The sequence below is a fragment of the Nasonia vitripennis genome, chromosome 3 (genome assembly GCF_009193385.2).
Source record: "Nasonia vitripennis strain AsymCx chromosome 3, Nvit_psr_1.1, whole genome shotgun sequence".
Classification (NCBI taxonomy): domain Eukaryota; kingdom Metazoa; phylum Arthropoda; class Insecta; order Hymenoptera; family Pteromalidae; genus Nasonia; species Nasonia vitripennis.
In genome coordinates, this window is record NC_045759.1 from 18,193,690 (window position 1) to 18,212,670 (window position 18,981).

Genomic DNA, 18,981 nt, shown 5'->3' on the forward strand with positions numbered 1-18,981 from the left:
AGCCGTCATCCTCCCTCTCGCTTTTCCGGGGGCTGCCATGCGCGCGTGCCATCTGTGATCGGCTCTCTCGGCTGGCTCAGTCTCGCAGCATCCCTGCTCCGGAGTAGTGCACAGTGCGGGTCGCGCGCGCTCGCGAGTTTTGCAGATTATACACGCGTATGAGTATACATACCTTATACCTCGCTCTCTGTCTGTGTTCGTGTGCTGCACTCGATCGTGCTATCGTTATACCGTATAACAGAGCGCGAATCGTCGCTGCGCTGCGAAATTGCGAGTTCCGATCGATCGTTAAACACACAAGCGCATAGAGTGCAAGGTTTCCCCGCTGCAGAAAGTAGTTCAAGGATACGACCTGCATCGACTCTGCACTTCGTTTGCCCGTGGAGATATATGTATATGCGCGTTGCGCTGCGACGTAGTTCGGGTTAGAGATATGTGAAATTCAAACATGTGCAACGGCCGGGAAGAGCCAGTGCAGCGAACGTAATCGGAAAATCGGTAAGGAACTTGATGATATGAGGCCAGTGATCAGCTCGAAGTTTCTACTCTCTTTCTCGATAAATGATTCGACCGACGAGTAATCATACTCTATGCATACACCAGGAAGTTGATACTTTCTTTGGACGTCCTCGTAACCGAGACTGACTGTACCGAGAGCGCAGCATAGCTGTCACAAACGAAATTACTTCGGCCGTTATTAATTACGCGATTTTGCACGGCCTTGTTAGTTAGATTGCCGTATATGTGCACCGCGCAGCATTATCTGCTCGGGCATATACACACGGGCCTCGCAACATTATGCAGTTCGTTTAGGAAATGCCTGTCGCGCGCGCTGCGTGTATATACTCCCTCGATACAGCCGCGCTCGACGCGTTATGTATATACGTATATATAGCAGCACGTGCGGCAAGATTATTTTGTAATTACGTTTTCGGCGTCGCTGGGTGTCTAATTGAAATTGTGTCCTTTAAATTGCACTGCTTTCGCTGCTCTAACGATCCTTGCCGGGATGACGTTGAGAGCCTCTCTTCTCCCTCTCTCTATAGTTATACACGCGCGAAAAACGTATATAATATATATAATTGAAAATTAAAGAACGCACGCAGATGTCCATGTATTTTTTATCGAGACCTGTTACACGCACAGAGTTGCGCTGGTTTGATTTATCTGTGCGACGGTGGAAAAAAGCAACTAAAAGTTGTTGTCGATACACACGCGCGACGAAAGCCGTTTTCCAGCTGGTTAACGATAATCGCGTTGGTATAGCCGTCAATCGGAAATTCGGCACGTGTATGTAAAACGAATTTTCGCTTTTAATGCGCGCGAGCAAACAAACGACTTTAAAAGGCTTTTCACGAACGGGCCATAAAGTGTAAAAGAAATATACACATCGCGCGAGCGATATACCATCAGGGGATTTTATCAGTTCTGCTCCCACGCGATCAATGGTCTGAATAAATGATGCCTTTCTCTCTCTCCGCCACTGCTTCTGCGAAAAGCGCTAAATAAAACACGCTCATAACGACATCAGAATACGAGAGGGCGAAAGTTTTATTCGGTACGATGTGCGGGAGAGAAAAAGTCGTCGTTTCTCTTAAATCAAGCGAGCGAGCGGCGCATTTTAAGAACGCGCGAAAACACCGCGCGCCCATCGTTCTTCCCCATTTCCGTGTAATCTAAATGCGATTTCGCGTCGTTAATGAATTCATTTTTCGCGTCGAAGGAAGGAGCCGAGTGCGCTTTAACGGCCGGAGAAACAAGCTCGTCTAATGATCGACTCGATCTTAAATTACGCGACGCGAGCTTGCAGGAAAAAGCCGAGAGCTTTTCGAGCTAAAATCTTGGGGCTCTGGCTGCTTTTTCCTTGCGGTTTCCGATAATTTAGAAATACGTCTCTCTCTCTCTCTCACTTCAATGGAGGCAAATTTTATCCGCAGGGCGTCGTCTGCTACACACGACCGTGTTGATATTGAATTAGAGACGGCTGTCGTCGTCGTTGGAAATTTCATAAAAGTAGTCCTCTGAAAAACACACTTTTGCCGGGTCTATTACATTTGAGAACGTCAAAGCCCTGGCATGTGCTTTTATATTAATGCCGTGATTTTAACCGTGGCTAATTCATCGTGGAGAAAATTCGCATGTAAATTTCATGCGTATACCTAATTTCTTTTCAGCAGGAAAATTTTTCACAAAAACGCACGTTTATATATGTTTCGATCATGATATAACATTTTGCCTGGATTGAGTAAATTTTGCTATACCGCTTTGATGCAGTAGGTAATTTTTGCTCGCGACTTTTTCCTCGAGCAAATACCGGCGTTGATGAATTGAAATCCGACTCGATCGTTGACATGGAAATCGCACACTGTTTTAATTCGAGAGGTATGAGAGGGAAAAAAAGCAAGAAACATGTTAATTAATCGGATAAAGCCAGGCCGAGTTTGACGTATGAAAGTTTCAATTCAACAGAGAGGGACGACGTCGGCGTCACGGGGACAAAGTAGAGAAAACGGCGAACACTGTTCTCATTTCTCTCATTCGGGCGTCACTGCCTTTATTCGCGCTACGTGTCGATAAGGGACCGAGAGAGGGTCTCGTGTGCAGCCACAAGAAGGGCGACTCTCGATCGACTTCCATTTATTAATCGGCTTTTCCCGATATTAGAGCAATTAATTTATGGCTACAATATACACAATCTCACGACAATCTCTACCCGCGTTGCCGTGTGGCGCAGAGGAGTCCGAGTGTGTAGAACAGCACTTGGCGAGAATAAAGGCTCCGCACGTGTATGACGACAACGACGGGCAGAGAAAATAAAGAGGAGAGAAATTAGAGGAAAGAGCAAATAGAGACTGCCGGAGCTGGAAAAATGCCGAGGCGCTGCGAGAAAACAGTAGAGAGGAGAGAGGAAATTAGGCGAACTGCAGCGCACGCGCGCGTGAGAGAGAGAGAGAGAGAGAGAGAGAGAGAGAGAGAGAGAGAGAGCTGAGAACAAAAGCCAAGGATAATACGGAGACACGAATGGAAAAATGTAAAAGCACGCGCGGCGAGTGGCGGCTCCGTCGCTACTCTCTCCTTTTATTTTTGCGCGCAAATGAATTTATCGGACAAGCGCTGGATTTTCCGAGCGTGTAAAGTTCTATTAAGGCCGAGTGAGAGAGCAGGAAATTGAAAAAAGGCACACCCGGAGGAAGTCGCCGCGCAGACGGTGTATTCGATAGAAAGATAATTGATGAATTGCGCGAGCGCGGAAATAAAATCGGAGCTGAGAAATATGTAGCGGCGGCGAGAGATCGAGAGAGAGAGAGAGCTGAATTTATGAATTCGATTGATTGCGCGAAACAAGGCGACGAGGCAAGCACGTCGATAATAGGATAAGGGAGGAGTGGACGACGACAGCTGGAAAAATACGAGTGGAATAAAGCACTTCACTCAAGGCTCGCCGGCGAGAGAGCCGGGCGCGCACGGTATGTTTCGACGAAAAACACGCTCACTCCGCCACCTCTCAAGACGTGTACGTGTGTATATAGGTGGACGAAATCGCTTCGGTCGAACCGATAAAACAGAGCGAGGTGGAAAAAGGTCGGTTTGTTTCTCGCTCTCAATCGTCGAGCGCGCACAGCCGCGCGCCCGAGTCAATAGTCCGACACGTCGTCGCGCAAAAAACGAAGACGTTAAGTGATGGGGGGGGGGGGGCGTATGTGTGTGTGAGTGTGTGCGGCTATATTCGTGTACACCCTCGTCTCTCCGTTGCTCTTGTTTGTCACAGCCATCGATAATCGGATACTAAACTGCGATCATTAATAAAGCGTCTAGTTTTAGTTCGAGGCAAACAATCATGCATAATATAAAACGACTTTCCTGATCACTACTGCGTCTTTTATTACTTATAAATATTGTAATAAAACAGATGAAAAGTTGACAAACAAAGGAAGTCCGGACACGCGGAAGTTAAAGTGAGTCGCCGAATAAAATTTGTTATTCATGCAGTTGCATTTACATCGGGTTTCTCTCTCTCTCTCTCTCTCTCTCTCTCTCTCTCTCTCTCTCTCGCTCTCTCTGTCCCTTCCTGGCGTTTGCTATTCCAAAAAGGAATATCAAATGTCACTACCGTTACACGCGGATTTGAAATAATATCGCCGGGAATAGCCTCTCGCTGCTAATTTATGCAAGAATGGAGATTAAGTTTTGCCGTAGCGAGGGGCTAATGTTGATGCAAAACTCGAGCGCGAATGTACGCATAATAAGTTATACACGCTTTGCATTAATTTTGGCAAACAACTTTTTAAATTATTTATACAAATGTTGACCTACATACCCGATAAATCTCTCTTTCTCGCTCCCCAGTCTTTACGCTCGCGATTTAAACTGTTTTACGCGTTACATACAGCGCGCAAAAAAGCTCCCTTAGACCCGAGAGCGTTTTTTTATTTCATTCCACAATTTGCAAGTGCGCTTTTCCTCTCTCGCAAAAAAGAAAGATTTTAACGAGAAGCTTCAAATGTTAAAAACCGTGGTATACAGATATATATATATACGCTGCATTGAAACGAAATTATTCCATTTTCGAGTCTTGTTAAAGACGTGCTCTTATCACCGAGTAGATAGAGTAGTAGTAGTAGTAGCAGCAGCAAGTTAATGAGCTGTCGAAAAGGTCGTCGAAGAATCTTAATAGACGTCGGTGCATAGTAGTATTTCTCCTGGGCCTGTGTTAATTTTAGCTATTAATTAAAGGCGCGCTCCGCGCAAGTGTACTTAATTTGGCCCGGTCGAATATTCCAATCTTCCCCACTGATTAATTGAATATTCCCTTGTTTCGAGTTTCAACCTCCACTATATATAGTACCTGTACATTTTTCCATTATCTGCAGAAATACGCACCTGGCGTTTAACTAAAAATAAAGCCCTATATGCAATAATAGACGCGATGTACATCCACAAAACGGTCGGTGTTGGATAAACGGTCACGAGTTAACAAGTGAATTCAGAATTTCCGCGGGCCAGCAATTCGGCTTTAATTGATTTATCCGAGACGCAGGAATTAACTGCGGCAGAAGCTGTTCGCGCGCGCTCGGGGACAGCTGCAGCAGCGCGGCGTTATACTTGGCCACCAGTCGCCGCACACCTTCCGCTTGGCCGCTCGTTGAATTCAGTCTACAGCGTGTATGCGCGTACACGTAGAGTGTATCTCTCGCGCTGCGGCGTGGCGCCATGATGTCAATAACTGCCTCGTAATTGCGCGAAATCGACGCGTACGAATAGTCATGACAACGACTGCTTCCATTTTTTTCCACTCCACTTTCGAGCCTCGTGCGCATATACATACATATAAACGCGCTCTGCGTAATGGCCGCGGGGCAATTCGCGTAATTGCGAATGGGATCATTGACGTTTTCGTGCGCCGCGAATAGAAATTTCAGCGGGACGCCGTCGCGTCAGCTGAGCTTTTCTCCTTGGCTCTCTCTGTCCTCCTCGTTCGCCGGGATTTTCTTACCTTATTTTTACCGTTACGGCTCGTCTTTACGGCCTCGACTCGTCCATTTTACTTCTGCCCTCGTATAATAACGCTTTACGCTAATACCGCGCCGCGATAAGTATAGTCGTGTAAATAATCGAGCGGACTTTTGGGAAACTCGATCGAACTGGTGGTCGAACTACGCGTCAAAGGGAATCGATAAAAATCCCCGTAAGCACACGCCAAATAGAATTGCTAACTCCGTGGCAGGTGGGAAGCAAAGCCGTCGTATGGCTATATGAAAATCCTGAGAGTTTTCTCGCGCGCACTTTGCTTAATGCAAACGCGTCTGCAGCGCAGCGAACGAGCTACAAATGAGGCTGGAAATTTCGTTCTTAAGAAAACGCGTACACGTCGCGCGTCGTTTTTGCTACAGTCTTAAGAATAGCAAACGTGCGCGCGCGTCCCACCTTCATTCTTTCCGCGATAATTTCTCATTGTCAAGATTCAAATTGCCGAGCACGTATCTCGCGACTGATGCAATTTCCCGTCAGCTCTCGTCCGGACAGTGACGCATCAAGTATTTTTCTCTCCGCAGCCGACGACGACGCGGCGGCGTGACCGGAGCTAGTGAAACGAGTCGGCCTTTGGTCGGACGGGCTGCGTTAATTCTCCGCACGTATTTGCGCGCGAGAGCGATAGAGGGTTAAAACGAACATGAAAGAAAAATACGTCGTTGTGGATGGAGTGATAACGGAGGATAACGAAGGGGTTCGTAGTACGATTTAACGAGTCCCGCCGGCAGTCGTCTTGGAAGCTTTCGTCGAACGGAAAGGCTCTTGATGCGGCAGATTGCACTTAGAGGGGGATAAGCGCCCCTTGACCTCGCGCTTCCAGTCTATGATCACTTGCGGCGGTCCAAGTGCCGCTCAGCGTTTACCGTTTTCCTTCGACTGCACTACTACCATCTCTCTCTCTCTCTCTCTCTCTCTCTCTCTCTCTCTCTCTCTCTCTCCTGATCTCTGTTGTTGACTGAACTGAAATTGTTTGTCGCTGTTTCCTTCTTTCAATCAGAGCGTGTCTCCGGAGCGACGATTAAATTTCATCGATTGAGCTCTTCACGCCCTCTCAGCTGGCGCATCACCTACTCGTGGCGTTAATTTTCGAAAAAGAGTGGAGGAGCGCGTAAAACACGTCGATGGAGGTGTGTATGTGTGTCAGCGTACACTCGAGAGAGAGAGAGAGAGAGAGAGAGAGAGAGAGAGAGAGAGAGAGAGAGAGAGAGAGCGACTGCACGAGCTTTTTTTACAAGTGCCGCTTGACCTCTCATCTCATACTTTCTCTCCCCTCGTCAAGCCACGAGTGCTTTAATCGCGCTTTAAGTTCCCTCTCCTCGACCCCTCGTCGCTTTTCAACTCTATTTCTGCTTTGCCATCATTGTGTTCTCGTGCGTGCGTTTTTTTCCATCAACGGTTCTCCAAATTACACTCTCTCTATTCATCGTCGTCGTGTGGTTTGGAAATTTCGGCTGATTAAAGTCGGCCGATTAATCGCGTGTCGTCAGAAGCCCCTCTGGCTTATAATCACAAATTAATTGGGTCGAGCTTTCTCCTCGACGCGGCTATTGTACGGCGTTTGATGTAATACGCGTATATTACACATCGGGTAATTTTAATCCAGGAAAAATGAAAAATGAATCAACGCCGAGCCTTTGATGAAGTAATTCTCATCCCATAACTTGTTGAGTCGAGCAGCTAGACGAGAGGAAAGAGTCTGGAGTGGAATTTCGCGAGGAGCATTCAGAAGCGATATCGAGCCCGGAGCTATGCACGAGAGAGAGAGAGATAGACGTTAATTAACCGGCCTGAATAATTAAGGGAGATTTCGAGCTGCGGGCGCTTTCAAAAAGCCCGCGTTCACGAGCTGTATACGCAATAAAGCTGCGCCGGGCCGCGGCGCAAGAATACACACAAAGAGAGAAAAAGTCGGCACAAAAGCCAGCTATATACCGGCCAGGGGATTTGCTGGCAATTTTCGTGGGGTCGCCTGCAGGTAAGCCTTTATCGAGCCGGAAGAAAGAGAGCGAGGCTCAAAGAAACGTGATATTCCGGTAGAACTGCTCGGCGGCGCGTTTCTTCTCCCCATTCTCTTCGTACACCCGGAAGCCAGTGCTGGGAAACTGTTCGTGCGATTGTCGCTGTCCCGTTGGATCGAAGCGACCTTTATTCGTCCCGCGCGCTATCAGCAATTTCGGGAAATTAAACGACGGCGCGAATTCTGCATGCTCATTTTAACAGATCTCCCGCACACACAGCCGCGGAGCTGTCCGACGCACACGCGGCTGTGCCTTTGAAATCGTCTCTCGCTCTCTGCAGCACTGAGAGGGGGTCGGTCGGCTGCATTAGCGATGGGCCGGAAATTCAAATAGGCCGCGCCACCGCGATCGACATGCATGATGCATGTATCGTCGGTAAACCGTCGGGGTCGCACGTCCTATACCTATACATATATACGTCTCGACCTATCTGTCCCCTCCTCTCGAGACGCGACGGCCTGGAATATTCGCCGATGATAATCGAGAGGCGATGCTCGAAAAACGTGCGAGTATCGTCGCTCCTTTTTTTTCTTTTTAATACCGAGCGACGGGAAAAAGATGTCGTCAAGCGTGACGGATCCCATTAATACACTTGACTCGAGTCTGACGCGATTACTGGTTTGGTAAAACACGCCTACGAGAGGATGTAACGGTCGGCCGAGGGATTTGCGTCGGGTCGGAGCACAGACCGCACCTCAATCGTCCGTAGATACGCTGATCCAGTGTACAGTCTCTGCATCCCAATCGGTCTTTTCAATCCTTTACTCACCCCCCGTGCGCCGATATCCGCACCGATAATTTGGGTTTAATTCGCTGCGCAATGATACAGCGATAAAGCGCGGGAAATTCAAACGCACGCGTGCGCTGCGATCGATATTGACGAAGATCGAGTGGACAAAATGCCGCGACGGAAAAAAGCGAGAAATGGAGCAATATAAAAAGACGGAGAGATAGGGTCCAGTTCGCCGATTTCATTCATTAATTGAAGAGAGAGAGAGAGAGAGAGAGGGGGGGGGAGAAAGCGCTGGACGCTTTACGCTCGATTGGCCTCGCTTGTAAGCTTTCGCTCGTTCCATTTGCCGATTTTCGAACTCAAACACAAAACGCTCCCTCTGTCGCTCGGTCCGAAAGAAAAGCGACTGCTGCGTTGTTTGGAGGAGGAAAAAAACTGGGCCAAGCACTGCTATCTCCGGGGAATAAGTTTCTCTCTATCCCTCGGCAGAGAGTACACAAGATAATCGAGGTAACGTCATGCGCACACATCGATCGAATTTGGCGAATTAATCGAAAGCCCGACGACGTCAGCAATTATAATACGCAGCAGCGGAAAATTGCATCGACGCTATATAACATAGCCTGTGCGCTATAGCCTCTCCCAAGTTTACGGTCTGCTCAAAGTTGCAGCCCTTGCAGCGACTTGAACGTCAATACAATGTCGACGACAATGGCCGGGATTATGCGGGACTGCTGGCGGTCGCGGCGCATTGTTGTCCCGAAAATTCTTGCGACACCTTGAATTATGGAAATCTGTATGCGTGCGCGAGCTTACAATGGAGCCTCGCGTGAGTTACCCGCTATGCGCCGCTAAACCAGTGACCTAATAGTACAGTGTGTGTGCTTCTGTGTGTATAGAGCACTTGAGGGCTTTTCCTCATTTCGCTGAATAAATATTGGACGAGACTGGCACACGCGGATTGATTGTCGGAAACTGCGGTGACGCTACGCGCACCCACACCCTCCCTCTCTCTCTATATATACACATAATTGTTATTGCTGCGCAAGCGCGGGTGTAGTAGTAGACTCTTCTCGTATTGTGCTATATAGACGTTTGTCGAGGTTTCAGACTAAACCGACTTTTGTTCTCGAGAGATATAAACGCGGACGAGAATTTCGAGTACGCGTATATGACCGTAGAACAATGCGGGGGCGCACATCGCAGTGGCACATGCTGGAATTAAATAATCCTGGCGAGCAGTATCTGTCAATCCAATTCATTCGGTGCGGGACGAGATCAAAAGCCTGCGCCATGATAATTCTCCGAGCTGCTCTTTTTTTTCAATTTTTTCCCTCCCTCGAATACCAGGGGCAGTAATGGCCACGCTGGGCTTAAAGTGATTGTTCGAATTTGCATGTATCAGGCTACAGCGATGAAATTTCAGGCTCGAGAGAATTTTCCAACCAGAGTCGCGCTCTGTTATACGTTATATAAAAATTACAATATTAACGCCGAAAGTTCTCGCCCGAATATATAGGGTCGAGCTCGTAAAAATCGCGGGTATGGATCGTGATTCATAAAGTTCTCGCCGGCACCGCGAACGTTATCGATCAATTAAAGCTCCTCTTGTGTATAATACAGCAGTTTTCCGAGCTCGTACAAGTCTCTCGCGGCGTGTGTATAAAAATCAGCAATCGACGCGTGTTAGACTTGATGCGTTATATACACGCAACAACGATAAAGGAGCGTCGATACGAGATGATCGGCCGTAAAGAAGGCTGAAAATTGCCGTCTTTATAGCAGCTCTGCGATCGCGTCTCACTTTGTCTAATTGAAATTCCATTGTAGACTACTGTCTTTACACGCACAGCTCGTAAATATCGTTTTTAATTGCCCCAGCAGCGAGTCACCTCGTATAGCTCGCTCGAGTATAGTTTTCTTTCGCGCATTTTTGCAAACGAGAGCTCGCTTCGTGGAATTATATTACCGAGTAGTATAATTCCTCGACTATACGCGCGCTATCGCGCGCAGTCCATTATTATTCGAAATTACAATGGGAAGCCGTATCGCACGATTATTATTCCGGCTTTATTCAAATTCACTGCGTGTATTATATTATAGCCCCTTCAGTCGCAACTATCGCGGTAGTTCGCTATAAATAGTACAACGTATATAGTGGAAAAGCAATTAGTCAAATTAATCAATCATCGGCTCTATACGCGTAAAAGTCACGTAAATAAAAAATCGGAAAAAACGCATTGTTAAAAGCTCCTCTCGAGCTTCGATCGAATTTTCAAAAGCGAATACAGCAGACGCAGAGTCACGCGCGCATCAAATCACCCGCATGAACGGACAGAAATGAAAAACGCCGAGACAATCGCCGCTGCACTCGGACTCGTAGCTGTATATGCATATAAAGCGAGTATTTCGCGAAGCCAGTCATTAGGCGAGTTAATTGAAGAGCCGGCGCTGCTCCCGGTATTGTTTCGCCGCGCGCGTCCTTTCTTTGGTATTTATTATACCCTGATGGCGGCGGCTTTCCGCTGAATTTTTCCAGCACCGTTATTGTTATTGTTGTTTCGAGGAGGAACGAAGGATTCGACGGCTTGACGAGGAGCTTTGAATAACAAAATTACGCTTGCTCTCTCATTATTATACACCCTACCCGGTCTCTCTGCGCTGTCCGCGCCCTTAATAAAAATTCTTCCACTCTCCAGCACCGACGACTGAATTTCGGGCTGCGCCCTCCCTTTCCCAGCGTCTTTATTCAAACGAGCCCCATAAATTCGCTCGCTTCGGTCTTAATGTTCGGAAATCGGTCAATATCCTGTGGTGCGGCGTACACTCTCCCTAAAAAAAGAAGTCGACCCCCCAAATCACGCGTTCGCGTATAATAGACATCTCTCTCTACTCTCTCCCCGTCGAGATCGATACCGCGCGTGTCCGTTACACCCACAGTAGCCCATATAGCGTAGTTGCGTATGTATATGTAAATATGAGCTGTCGGGGTTAGGTGCACAGGTGATTCGTTCCGGGAGTGTATTTCTTCTTTTTTGTGCGTCTTATGCGCTCGCGTGACACTGATCTGTGAGGCAGTCCCGGGACTGTAACTGCGTTCGGATTGATTAAGAGGATCCATCCTCTCGGCGAAGCTTTTGTACCGGATTATATAGGCGCGCTCGGCACTTGTGTTTATGCGTACGCACGCTCGCTCTTTTTTCTTCCTTATTCCCATCAGCAGCATAGCAGCACTAGAATCTCATTTCCCCTCGAAGCGACGTGAGCGCGCGTTTTCTCTTCCACATTATGGGCTTTTCATTTTCCTTTCTCGACTTTTTCCGCAGCGCACGGGCTTTATCATTCTTTCTCTCACTGGTATCCTATGCTAATCTGCGGCTCGCTTTTTTTCGCCGCTGCTGTATCGTATTTGCTGCCTTCTCTCTCTCTCTCTCTCTCTCTCTCTCTCTCTCTCTCTCTCTCTCTCTCTCTCTCTCTCTCTCTCTCTCGCTTTCTTTCCTTTTTTCCCGCCTCATTCAGGGCTCGCTCGCTGGCTCGCTGTTATTTGCTCGACGGTTTTGAAATGATTCCTCTCCGCGCCTCTCTACTACGTATACTGCGCTTTGTAACCGATGAATGGAACGGGGCAATATTAATCACGATTTTTCTCTCTCTCTCTCTAGCTTCTGGCTAATATTCCGCGGGAGTCTCTCGAAAATGCTCGAATGAAATCTTGATCCGGGATACGTATCCGGGAGAGAGATAGGGAGATACAGCTCACCTCCCATATTTCAAGCGATGTCACCTGCCTCGTAGCCATTCAACTTCATAAACTCGACACTCCTCTTTCGCTGCTGCAGCAGCAGCAGAGGTCCTACGGCCATCGCTTTAGCGCAGCTGCGCGGCGCCGCCGATAAAACGCCGGGACGAGAGCATCGGCCTTATTCTTTCGCTTCTCTCGCACCGGTGCGCGCGCTTGGATATGTATGTACTCCAGCTCCCGCGAGGGCTTCCGGATTTACGTGTCGAGTCGTACGTCGGCTTCTCTTTTCTTTTGCATAATATAACGCGCCACTCGATTACTCCGTGTTTTTAGAATCGACTCTCAGCTGGTGCGAGCAAAAAAAGGGCCGTGTAACGCGAACGTCCAGTTTTTATATAACTATGCGCGCTACGTCTTTAATATCGGCCTCCGTGCACTTTGGGCCGCGCGTAACTCTTGAATAATACAAGCTCGCGCGAGCGCGCATGTGTGTGTGTGGGAGGAAGAGGCCGCACGAGAGAGAGAGAGAGAGAGAGAGAGAGAGAGAGAGAGAGAGAGAGAGAGAGCACTTGAAATTCCGAGCTCGTATTTCATAGCCGCGGAAACTTTTCGAACCGGACTCGTTCGTTTACCCCCGGCTTTCCGAGCCATTGATCACGATCGAGAGAGAGAGAGAGAGAGAGAGAGAGAAGCTCTATATATATATATATATAGAGAGGGAAGAGCTTGTTCTCCCGATGGGCTGAGCTTCGGGCTAAGCTCTCTCTCTCTCTCTCTCTCTCTCTCTCTCTCTCTCTCTCTCTCTCCTTTTTTTTATTTTCATTAATGCAAACGCGATTTTTCTCCCGACGACCTCGAGCACTAGTGTATACATCCACGATAACACTAGTCGCGATCGCTCTGAATTTTTAATCGTGATTTCGGTGAATTAAAGCGCCGATGAATCCGATGCGCGCGTAGTCAATTAATCAAAAAGACTGCAGCGCGACGCCGCGGTCGAATAATTAGCGCGATATAGACATACCTGCATAAAGGCGCGATTGTCACGCGATCGGGGAAATTGAGCAATCAAGCGTGCTTTTGAAAACCACCGACTATGTTTGTCTCGTATATTTAGAGAGGAAAATTCGCGAACATATAGGTGTATGCAGAGAAAATCGAAGTCTATTCCAACTGCGATATGCGCCATCTCCTCTTTTCGCTCCACTCGCAAGATTTCCACGCCATTTACTTATACCTTTTTTCCTCCTCCTCTGGCGCACAGCTCCCACAGTGATTTTCCGCGGTCATCACACGAGAGTGCAAACGGCTGTTTGCTTAGGCACGTGGAAAAATGTCGCGGGAGATGCTCGACAAAAATATATATGTCCTCTTCGTAAGAAGCTGCTGCGCGAAATTTCCCTCAAGATTCCAACGAGAGAGAAAGAGAGTACATAAACAGGGCCGACGAATACTATTCCTGTCCGGGAGAATAATTTCCGCGCGAGGATCGATATTTTTTTACAAACTTCGCTAGCTACGGCCTTATGCATTATTATCATGATTCTTCCGTACGTACGCGGGTAAAGAGCGTCTCGCGGAGCTGATAAAAAAGTGGCGCGCGGCGTATGCATAATATTTTTTAGTCATAAAACGCAATTTTCCACGAGCGCGGGCAAGAGCTATATCTCGCTTTTTTTCTTCTTCTCTCCTCAACGCGGCTGCGCGCTTTATATATTGGATCACACGGATAGCGGAGGGAGTAGAGGCTGGTACATAATACAAGAACCCGGAGATGGGAAAAGGAACGACGAGCTTTCGTTTGTAGCGAAATTACGCGACGCTCTGTGCGTGCATAATACGGTTTAAATTCACGCATAAATGCGTTTACGCGAGACCGATAAAGCGATAATCCTCTAAACGCACTTGTGTGTATAACGCGCTCGATTGGATGAGAGTAAATACACACGATTATGACTTCATTCGAAAAGCACACGCAGCACGTCTGGCCAAACTCGGCACTTGTCTACTTCGCCGGGACTGAACTCACATCAGGAAAAACTTATTATCCGCAAGTCCTTTGTCCGCCCCAAAGTTACGGCATACACGGCGCATGCCATATACGGCGAGGAAAATTCGTATGCAGCGACCCTCAGCCATACGACACGAAATAGATCTCGGCCGTGTGCACGTACTCGCCGTTGCTTCACGCGGATATAGAAGAGCGAGGGAATATTGTAATTCGCGAAACGTATCCCGCATACATCCCCTCGCGAGGCTACGGATGATAAGGTCGCGTCGAGAAAATCAGCGCATATACAGCGCAGCGAGTCTGTCGCTTGGAAAATCTGGGCAGCCGCCGCCGGTGCTGATGGTCGATTGCCGGCGTTTTCGTCAGTGCGCGCGCGCGGGAGAGCTATTACGAACTTTTAGTCGAGCCAGCGACAATTTTACGGGTTTACACACACACGGCAGCCACCGAGTACCGAGAAAATTAATGCCGCCAGCCGCCTCTCGCGCGACTAAAAGGAAAGTTTCTAATTAATGCGGCAGATGCCGTACCGGAAGCCAACCACTTACGGCCGAACTCTCTCTCTCTCTCTCTCTCTCTCTCTCTCTCTCCCTCGTTCTCCCCGATTATGCAAATGCCTCGTCGATACCGCGTGACGGACTGTACCACTATGTAATATACAGTCGAAAAAAAATTGCGCGTGCAAAGCCCTTTTTTCCCCTACTACCTTCGTTCGATATAATTTAACTTGGATATCACGCGAGAAAACGGCGTTTGTTAGGCAGAAAAATGAAAGTTTCCCTGCTGTCGTATACGCGCAGAGGGGCAGAGGGAGTGTACGGCTTTGGCTTTTCTTCCTTGTTAAAAAAGTTTCTCTGCGACGAACCTTTCAGTCAGCGTTATACGGAGACGCGAGACGATAAGGGGAATTCCAGGTGAGATTGTTCTTCTTCGCGAAAACTTCTCCCCCTTCGGCCGAGGCCCGAGTATAATAATAAGACTCGCGCGGACCTTTAACCGACGAGATGTGCGCGCCTTTGTCATTCTCGCGTTTCACCTGGAATCTGTCGCACAATGTAGTAGCGCAGTACGCGTCGTTTCGTAATTCCATTATAGCGGTATAAAAGTGAAAGACAGAAACAAAATGATGCACTCGACTCCCGGAGTCGCCGAAACGGAAGAAAGGGCAACGATCATAATAAGGGCGTAACGCGCGGAATTAATCCAGTCGCGCACTCGCGCGCGCTTGCGAGCTCGCACCAGTCCAAGGGAGAGACAAACGAGCAAATTGCTAATTATGCCAATTTGCAGTCTCTCGCTTCGCACCGCTATTCGTTTCATCTCTCACACACACGCACACATACGTGCGCATAGAGCAGTAGCCGAATTACAGGGAGAACCCGCTATCCCATTTTGTCACTATAAACTAGCATTACTAAGCCCAGGGATACTGCGCTGGCTCGTATACGCGTACACAGACTCTCCAAGTTTGCACAAGCACTGAATCGTATATGTTATATCACTATGCTATTCGGGTATGATACGACGTGCGTGCGGGATTCAACGATCGAGCTGCCTCATCAGCTTCGCTAGATTCCCGCTCGATTGTAAACGTGCAGCTTTCGAGCTTTCGCGTGGAAAAACTACCGGGAAATGTCAGCGCGAAACTAGATTATGGCGCGGTAAAGTGCAGCGAGGTCGAGCTTTTCAAATTTCACTTTGTTGTATTATACGGGGAAAATAATAATAAACCGAAAAAAAAACATTTTAAGTGGAGGAATTCGAAGCTGAACACAATAGCAGTGAAATCCGGCTACCGATATATGCGAATTTCAAAGCTTATTTTGTTGCGTATTCGGCAAATTCTTCGTATCTATAACAAACAACGTAGTTGCAATCACTGCCCCGGTTTCCCGAAATCACGATTCCTCTACGATTCAACCTCGGCGCGCGCGGGTATATGTATTACTCGTGGAAATTAATTCGATAATAACGCGCGTTACGTGACGAAGCGGAAAATGAAAAAATATAAAGCGCGCGCTGCCGGGCTACATACTTTAGCGCTTTTAGCCTTTCAACGACATGTTTGCGCCAATTACAGTACAGCGAAAGAGAGAGAGAGAGAGAGAGAGAGAGAGAGAGAGAGAGAGAGAGAGAGAGAGCGTGGCCGTTTAAAACGAACTGCGCTGCGCGCGGGAGCCGCATTATCGTAAACACTCGGAAACAAAGCCGGTGCCGTGCGCGCGGAAAAGCGAGCCCGAAAGTATTCGCGCGAGCATTTGAACCGGAAAATTTTAGTGACCTGAAATATTGGCATTTAACGACCTCGGCTAAATATCAGCTTTCACGTTTTACCCGCTCTCTCTTTCTCTTTCTCTCTCGTTTATTAACGAGCTCTTAAATAAACAGCGTGCCGCTGCTCTTTAAAGCGCGCCGTTATCATTATTGTGTATAAAAGGTAAAATAACGACGTAGAAAACTAAAATAACATCGCGTGTACTCCCGCGAGGAAATAAATAAAGAAAACCGATCCCTTCGTACAAGGAGTCCGACGCGGGGTGCGTCTTTCGTAAAAGCTCGTGTTTTTCCCGCTGATTTTCTTCTTTGCTCTCGGGCTCCCAAATTCCGTAGCGTCAAAGTGTCTCGCGTGACGAGTCCCGGAAGCGTCTGACCTGAATCGCTTTTTGCTCCCGAGCTTCGTATTCCTCTCGCGCGCATGTGTATACTCTTCTTCCAGATAAAGCTCCAAGCTCACGTGTAGTTTTCAAAATTCGATTCATCCGCTCCGTCTACACATTGAATGCGCGTAGACATCAAAGAGTTCGCGAAAAATCGATGCAGTAGTGTGTATACATTATTTAATTAGAGAGAGCTGCTGTAGCAGCCGCCGAAATGATTTTCACGCACAAAGGACCATGTGCGCAAACAGAGACGCGAGGGCAAACACATTTAGGGGGGGAGAGTCTCGCCGGCATTTCGCTGATCAGACTGCTCGTCGGTGTGCCGCGATAAACGGCATAATCATGTGTGTGAGAGAGAGAGAGAGAGAGAGAGAGAGAGAGAGAGGGGGGGGGGGAACGACGGAATTAGAGCAGCCGCTTCAATTAGCGCCGCGAAGAAGCGGGAATGCGTCGCGCGCGAGCGAGAGGGAGATGCGTATTCATGGAATTCATGTGGACGTCGCGCTCTATGAATAATTATTCCCGCCCGAAATACTCTCTAGTGGAGGAACGGGAGCTTTAAAGCCGGGAAATCGGCCGCAAGTCGTCGGGGAGCCGACGGTAATCAATGTCATCCGAGCGAGAGAGGACAGGTATGGCATCGGTCGCGGCCCCGTGTAATCAATCAATCCCGGCCGGGGATCCCCTCCGGATAATGAACTCACAATCCCTCCGATTACGGCCGGACTCAGATCTGCCTTGCGGTCGGCCTATGCCCGTGTATGCGCGGTATTTCTTGTTATATCAGTCGCGGGAGATTAAATCTCGACTCTGCGCTTTTTGTTGCAGGTGCCATGGAGTAGCGCGGAGAGCTATGGAGCCGAACGAGAGATCCTCGGAATAAACGTAAGAGGAGACGCAGAGCGCATTCGAGTGAGAAAGAGTCGTGGTGCGCGGGGAGTATAGATAATACAGAGAAGGATATAGATAAAATATTCCGCGTGGATAGGTGGTGCTGGTGCTGGTGAGTTTGGTGCTTGTTGTTGTTGTTGTTGTTGTCGGGATAAAGAAAAAGTGCGCGAGATGAGATCGAGGACGAGGATGAGGATGGGGAGGTCGCAGGGCTGATATGGGCCCGTGCGGTGCGTCGGGATGGTGAGCGTCGTCGTCGAGAGCTGACCGACGAGTCGAGGACTGGACTCTCTGCCTGGATCGAGGAATCCTTCGGGGTACAGAGGAGATACTGGCGGCAGACTTAGGGTGAGTCGAGCTATTAGCTCTTCTATGTGTGCAATAATAGGCGCGACGACGACGTGTGCGTGTGCTTGCAGAAGAACGCAGGCGACTCAAAGCCGGGGAGGAAAGCTCGTGCGGCAGAACGCAGTCGAGGTGGTCGAAGGCGAGGAGGATGCTTCGACGACTGCTGGAGGCCTCGACGGGGGCCAGCGGACCGGCGGCGGCCAGCAGCAGCAGCCTGCCGCCGGCCACGCCGGCCCTCCCGACCAGTCCGGCCGCTCAGATCACGGCCTCGACTCCGGAAAGTAGTCAGGTCGCCGCCGCTGCCAGCCTCGGGCCGCCCAATTCCGGCCAACAGCACCCCTACAACTCCACCCTCTACCTGCCCGAGAACGACGAGCTCGAGTACAGTCAGTACTTTTCTTTCCACTCTATGCTCCCTCTCCCCCTCCCCCTTCCCTCCTCCCTTTGTGCGCCGCATTCCGATGACCTTGCGCCTTTCCGGCCCTGCGTCCGCGTGTAATTGAAAGGAGAGAGCAACGCAGATAAGGGTCGGCTCTGCAATTCTCCCCGGCCCCTTTGTCCTGGGGGTAATGAATCGTACATACTTTCTTTTTACGGGCCAACTTTCTAAATGGAATAGACCAAGGGGGAGGAAGGAAGGCAGAGCGCTCTCCCTTCGTCGACCTTTGTGCTTTTATCGCTATGCGCGATCTCCTCGACTATTTCGGCCCACCGAAATACTCGCGCGTCTTTCACGGTCGTTCGCGCATATACCTAACTTTCCGCTAATTGAAGTAATAACGCGCGGCTCTGCGGCATTCCCGGGAAAATCGATGGGTTTGAAAGACGCGCGCCTGTATGCATATAACGGCGTACCGTTTCCTCTCTCACTTTGCCAACAGACATAACCGTCGATCAACAACTCGTATAACCACCCACCCACACACACACGCGCATAACTCTAGCTTCCGGCAAACTCCGTCACGCTAATCGGCTTATTTATCGACTACGCGTATAGGTATATACCCAAAGAGTTTTCCTTTGCATATAAGGGGACATATCCGAGG

At 48.8% G+C, this 18,981-nt stretch overlaps 1 protein-coding gene across 1 annotated transcript in view; it reads left to right on the forward strand.

The window, feature by feature from the left end:
- The first annotated feature begins 81 nt into the window (after positions 1 to 81).
- Positions 82 to 18,981, forward strand: part of LOC100680338 — a 98,539-nt gene continuing 79,639 nt past the window's right edge. Inside the window, exons 1-3 of the mRNA XM_008206942.3 lie at positions 82 to 498; positions 17,525 to 17,935; positions 18,007 to 18,321. Coding sequence (XP_008205164.1) covers positions 18,084 to 18,321 — 238 coding nt within the window. The 5' untranslated portion in view covers positions 82 to 498; positions 17,525 to 17,935; positions 18,007 to 18,083. The remainder of the gene's footprint in view (positions 499 to 17,524; positions 17,936 to 18,006; positions 18,322 to 18,981) is intronic.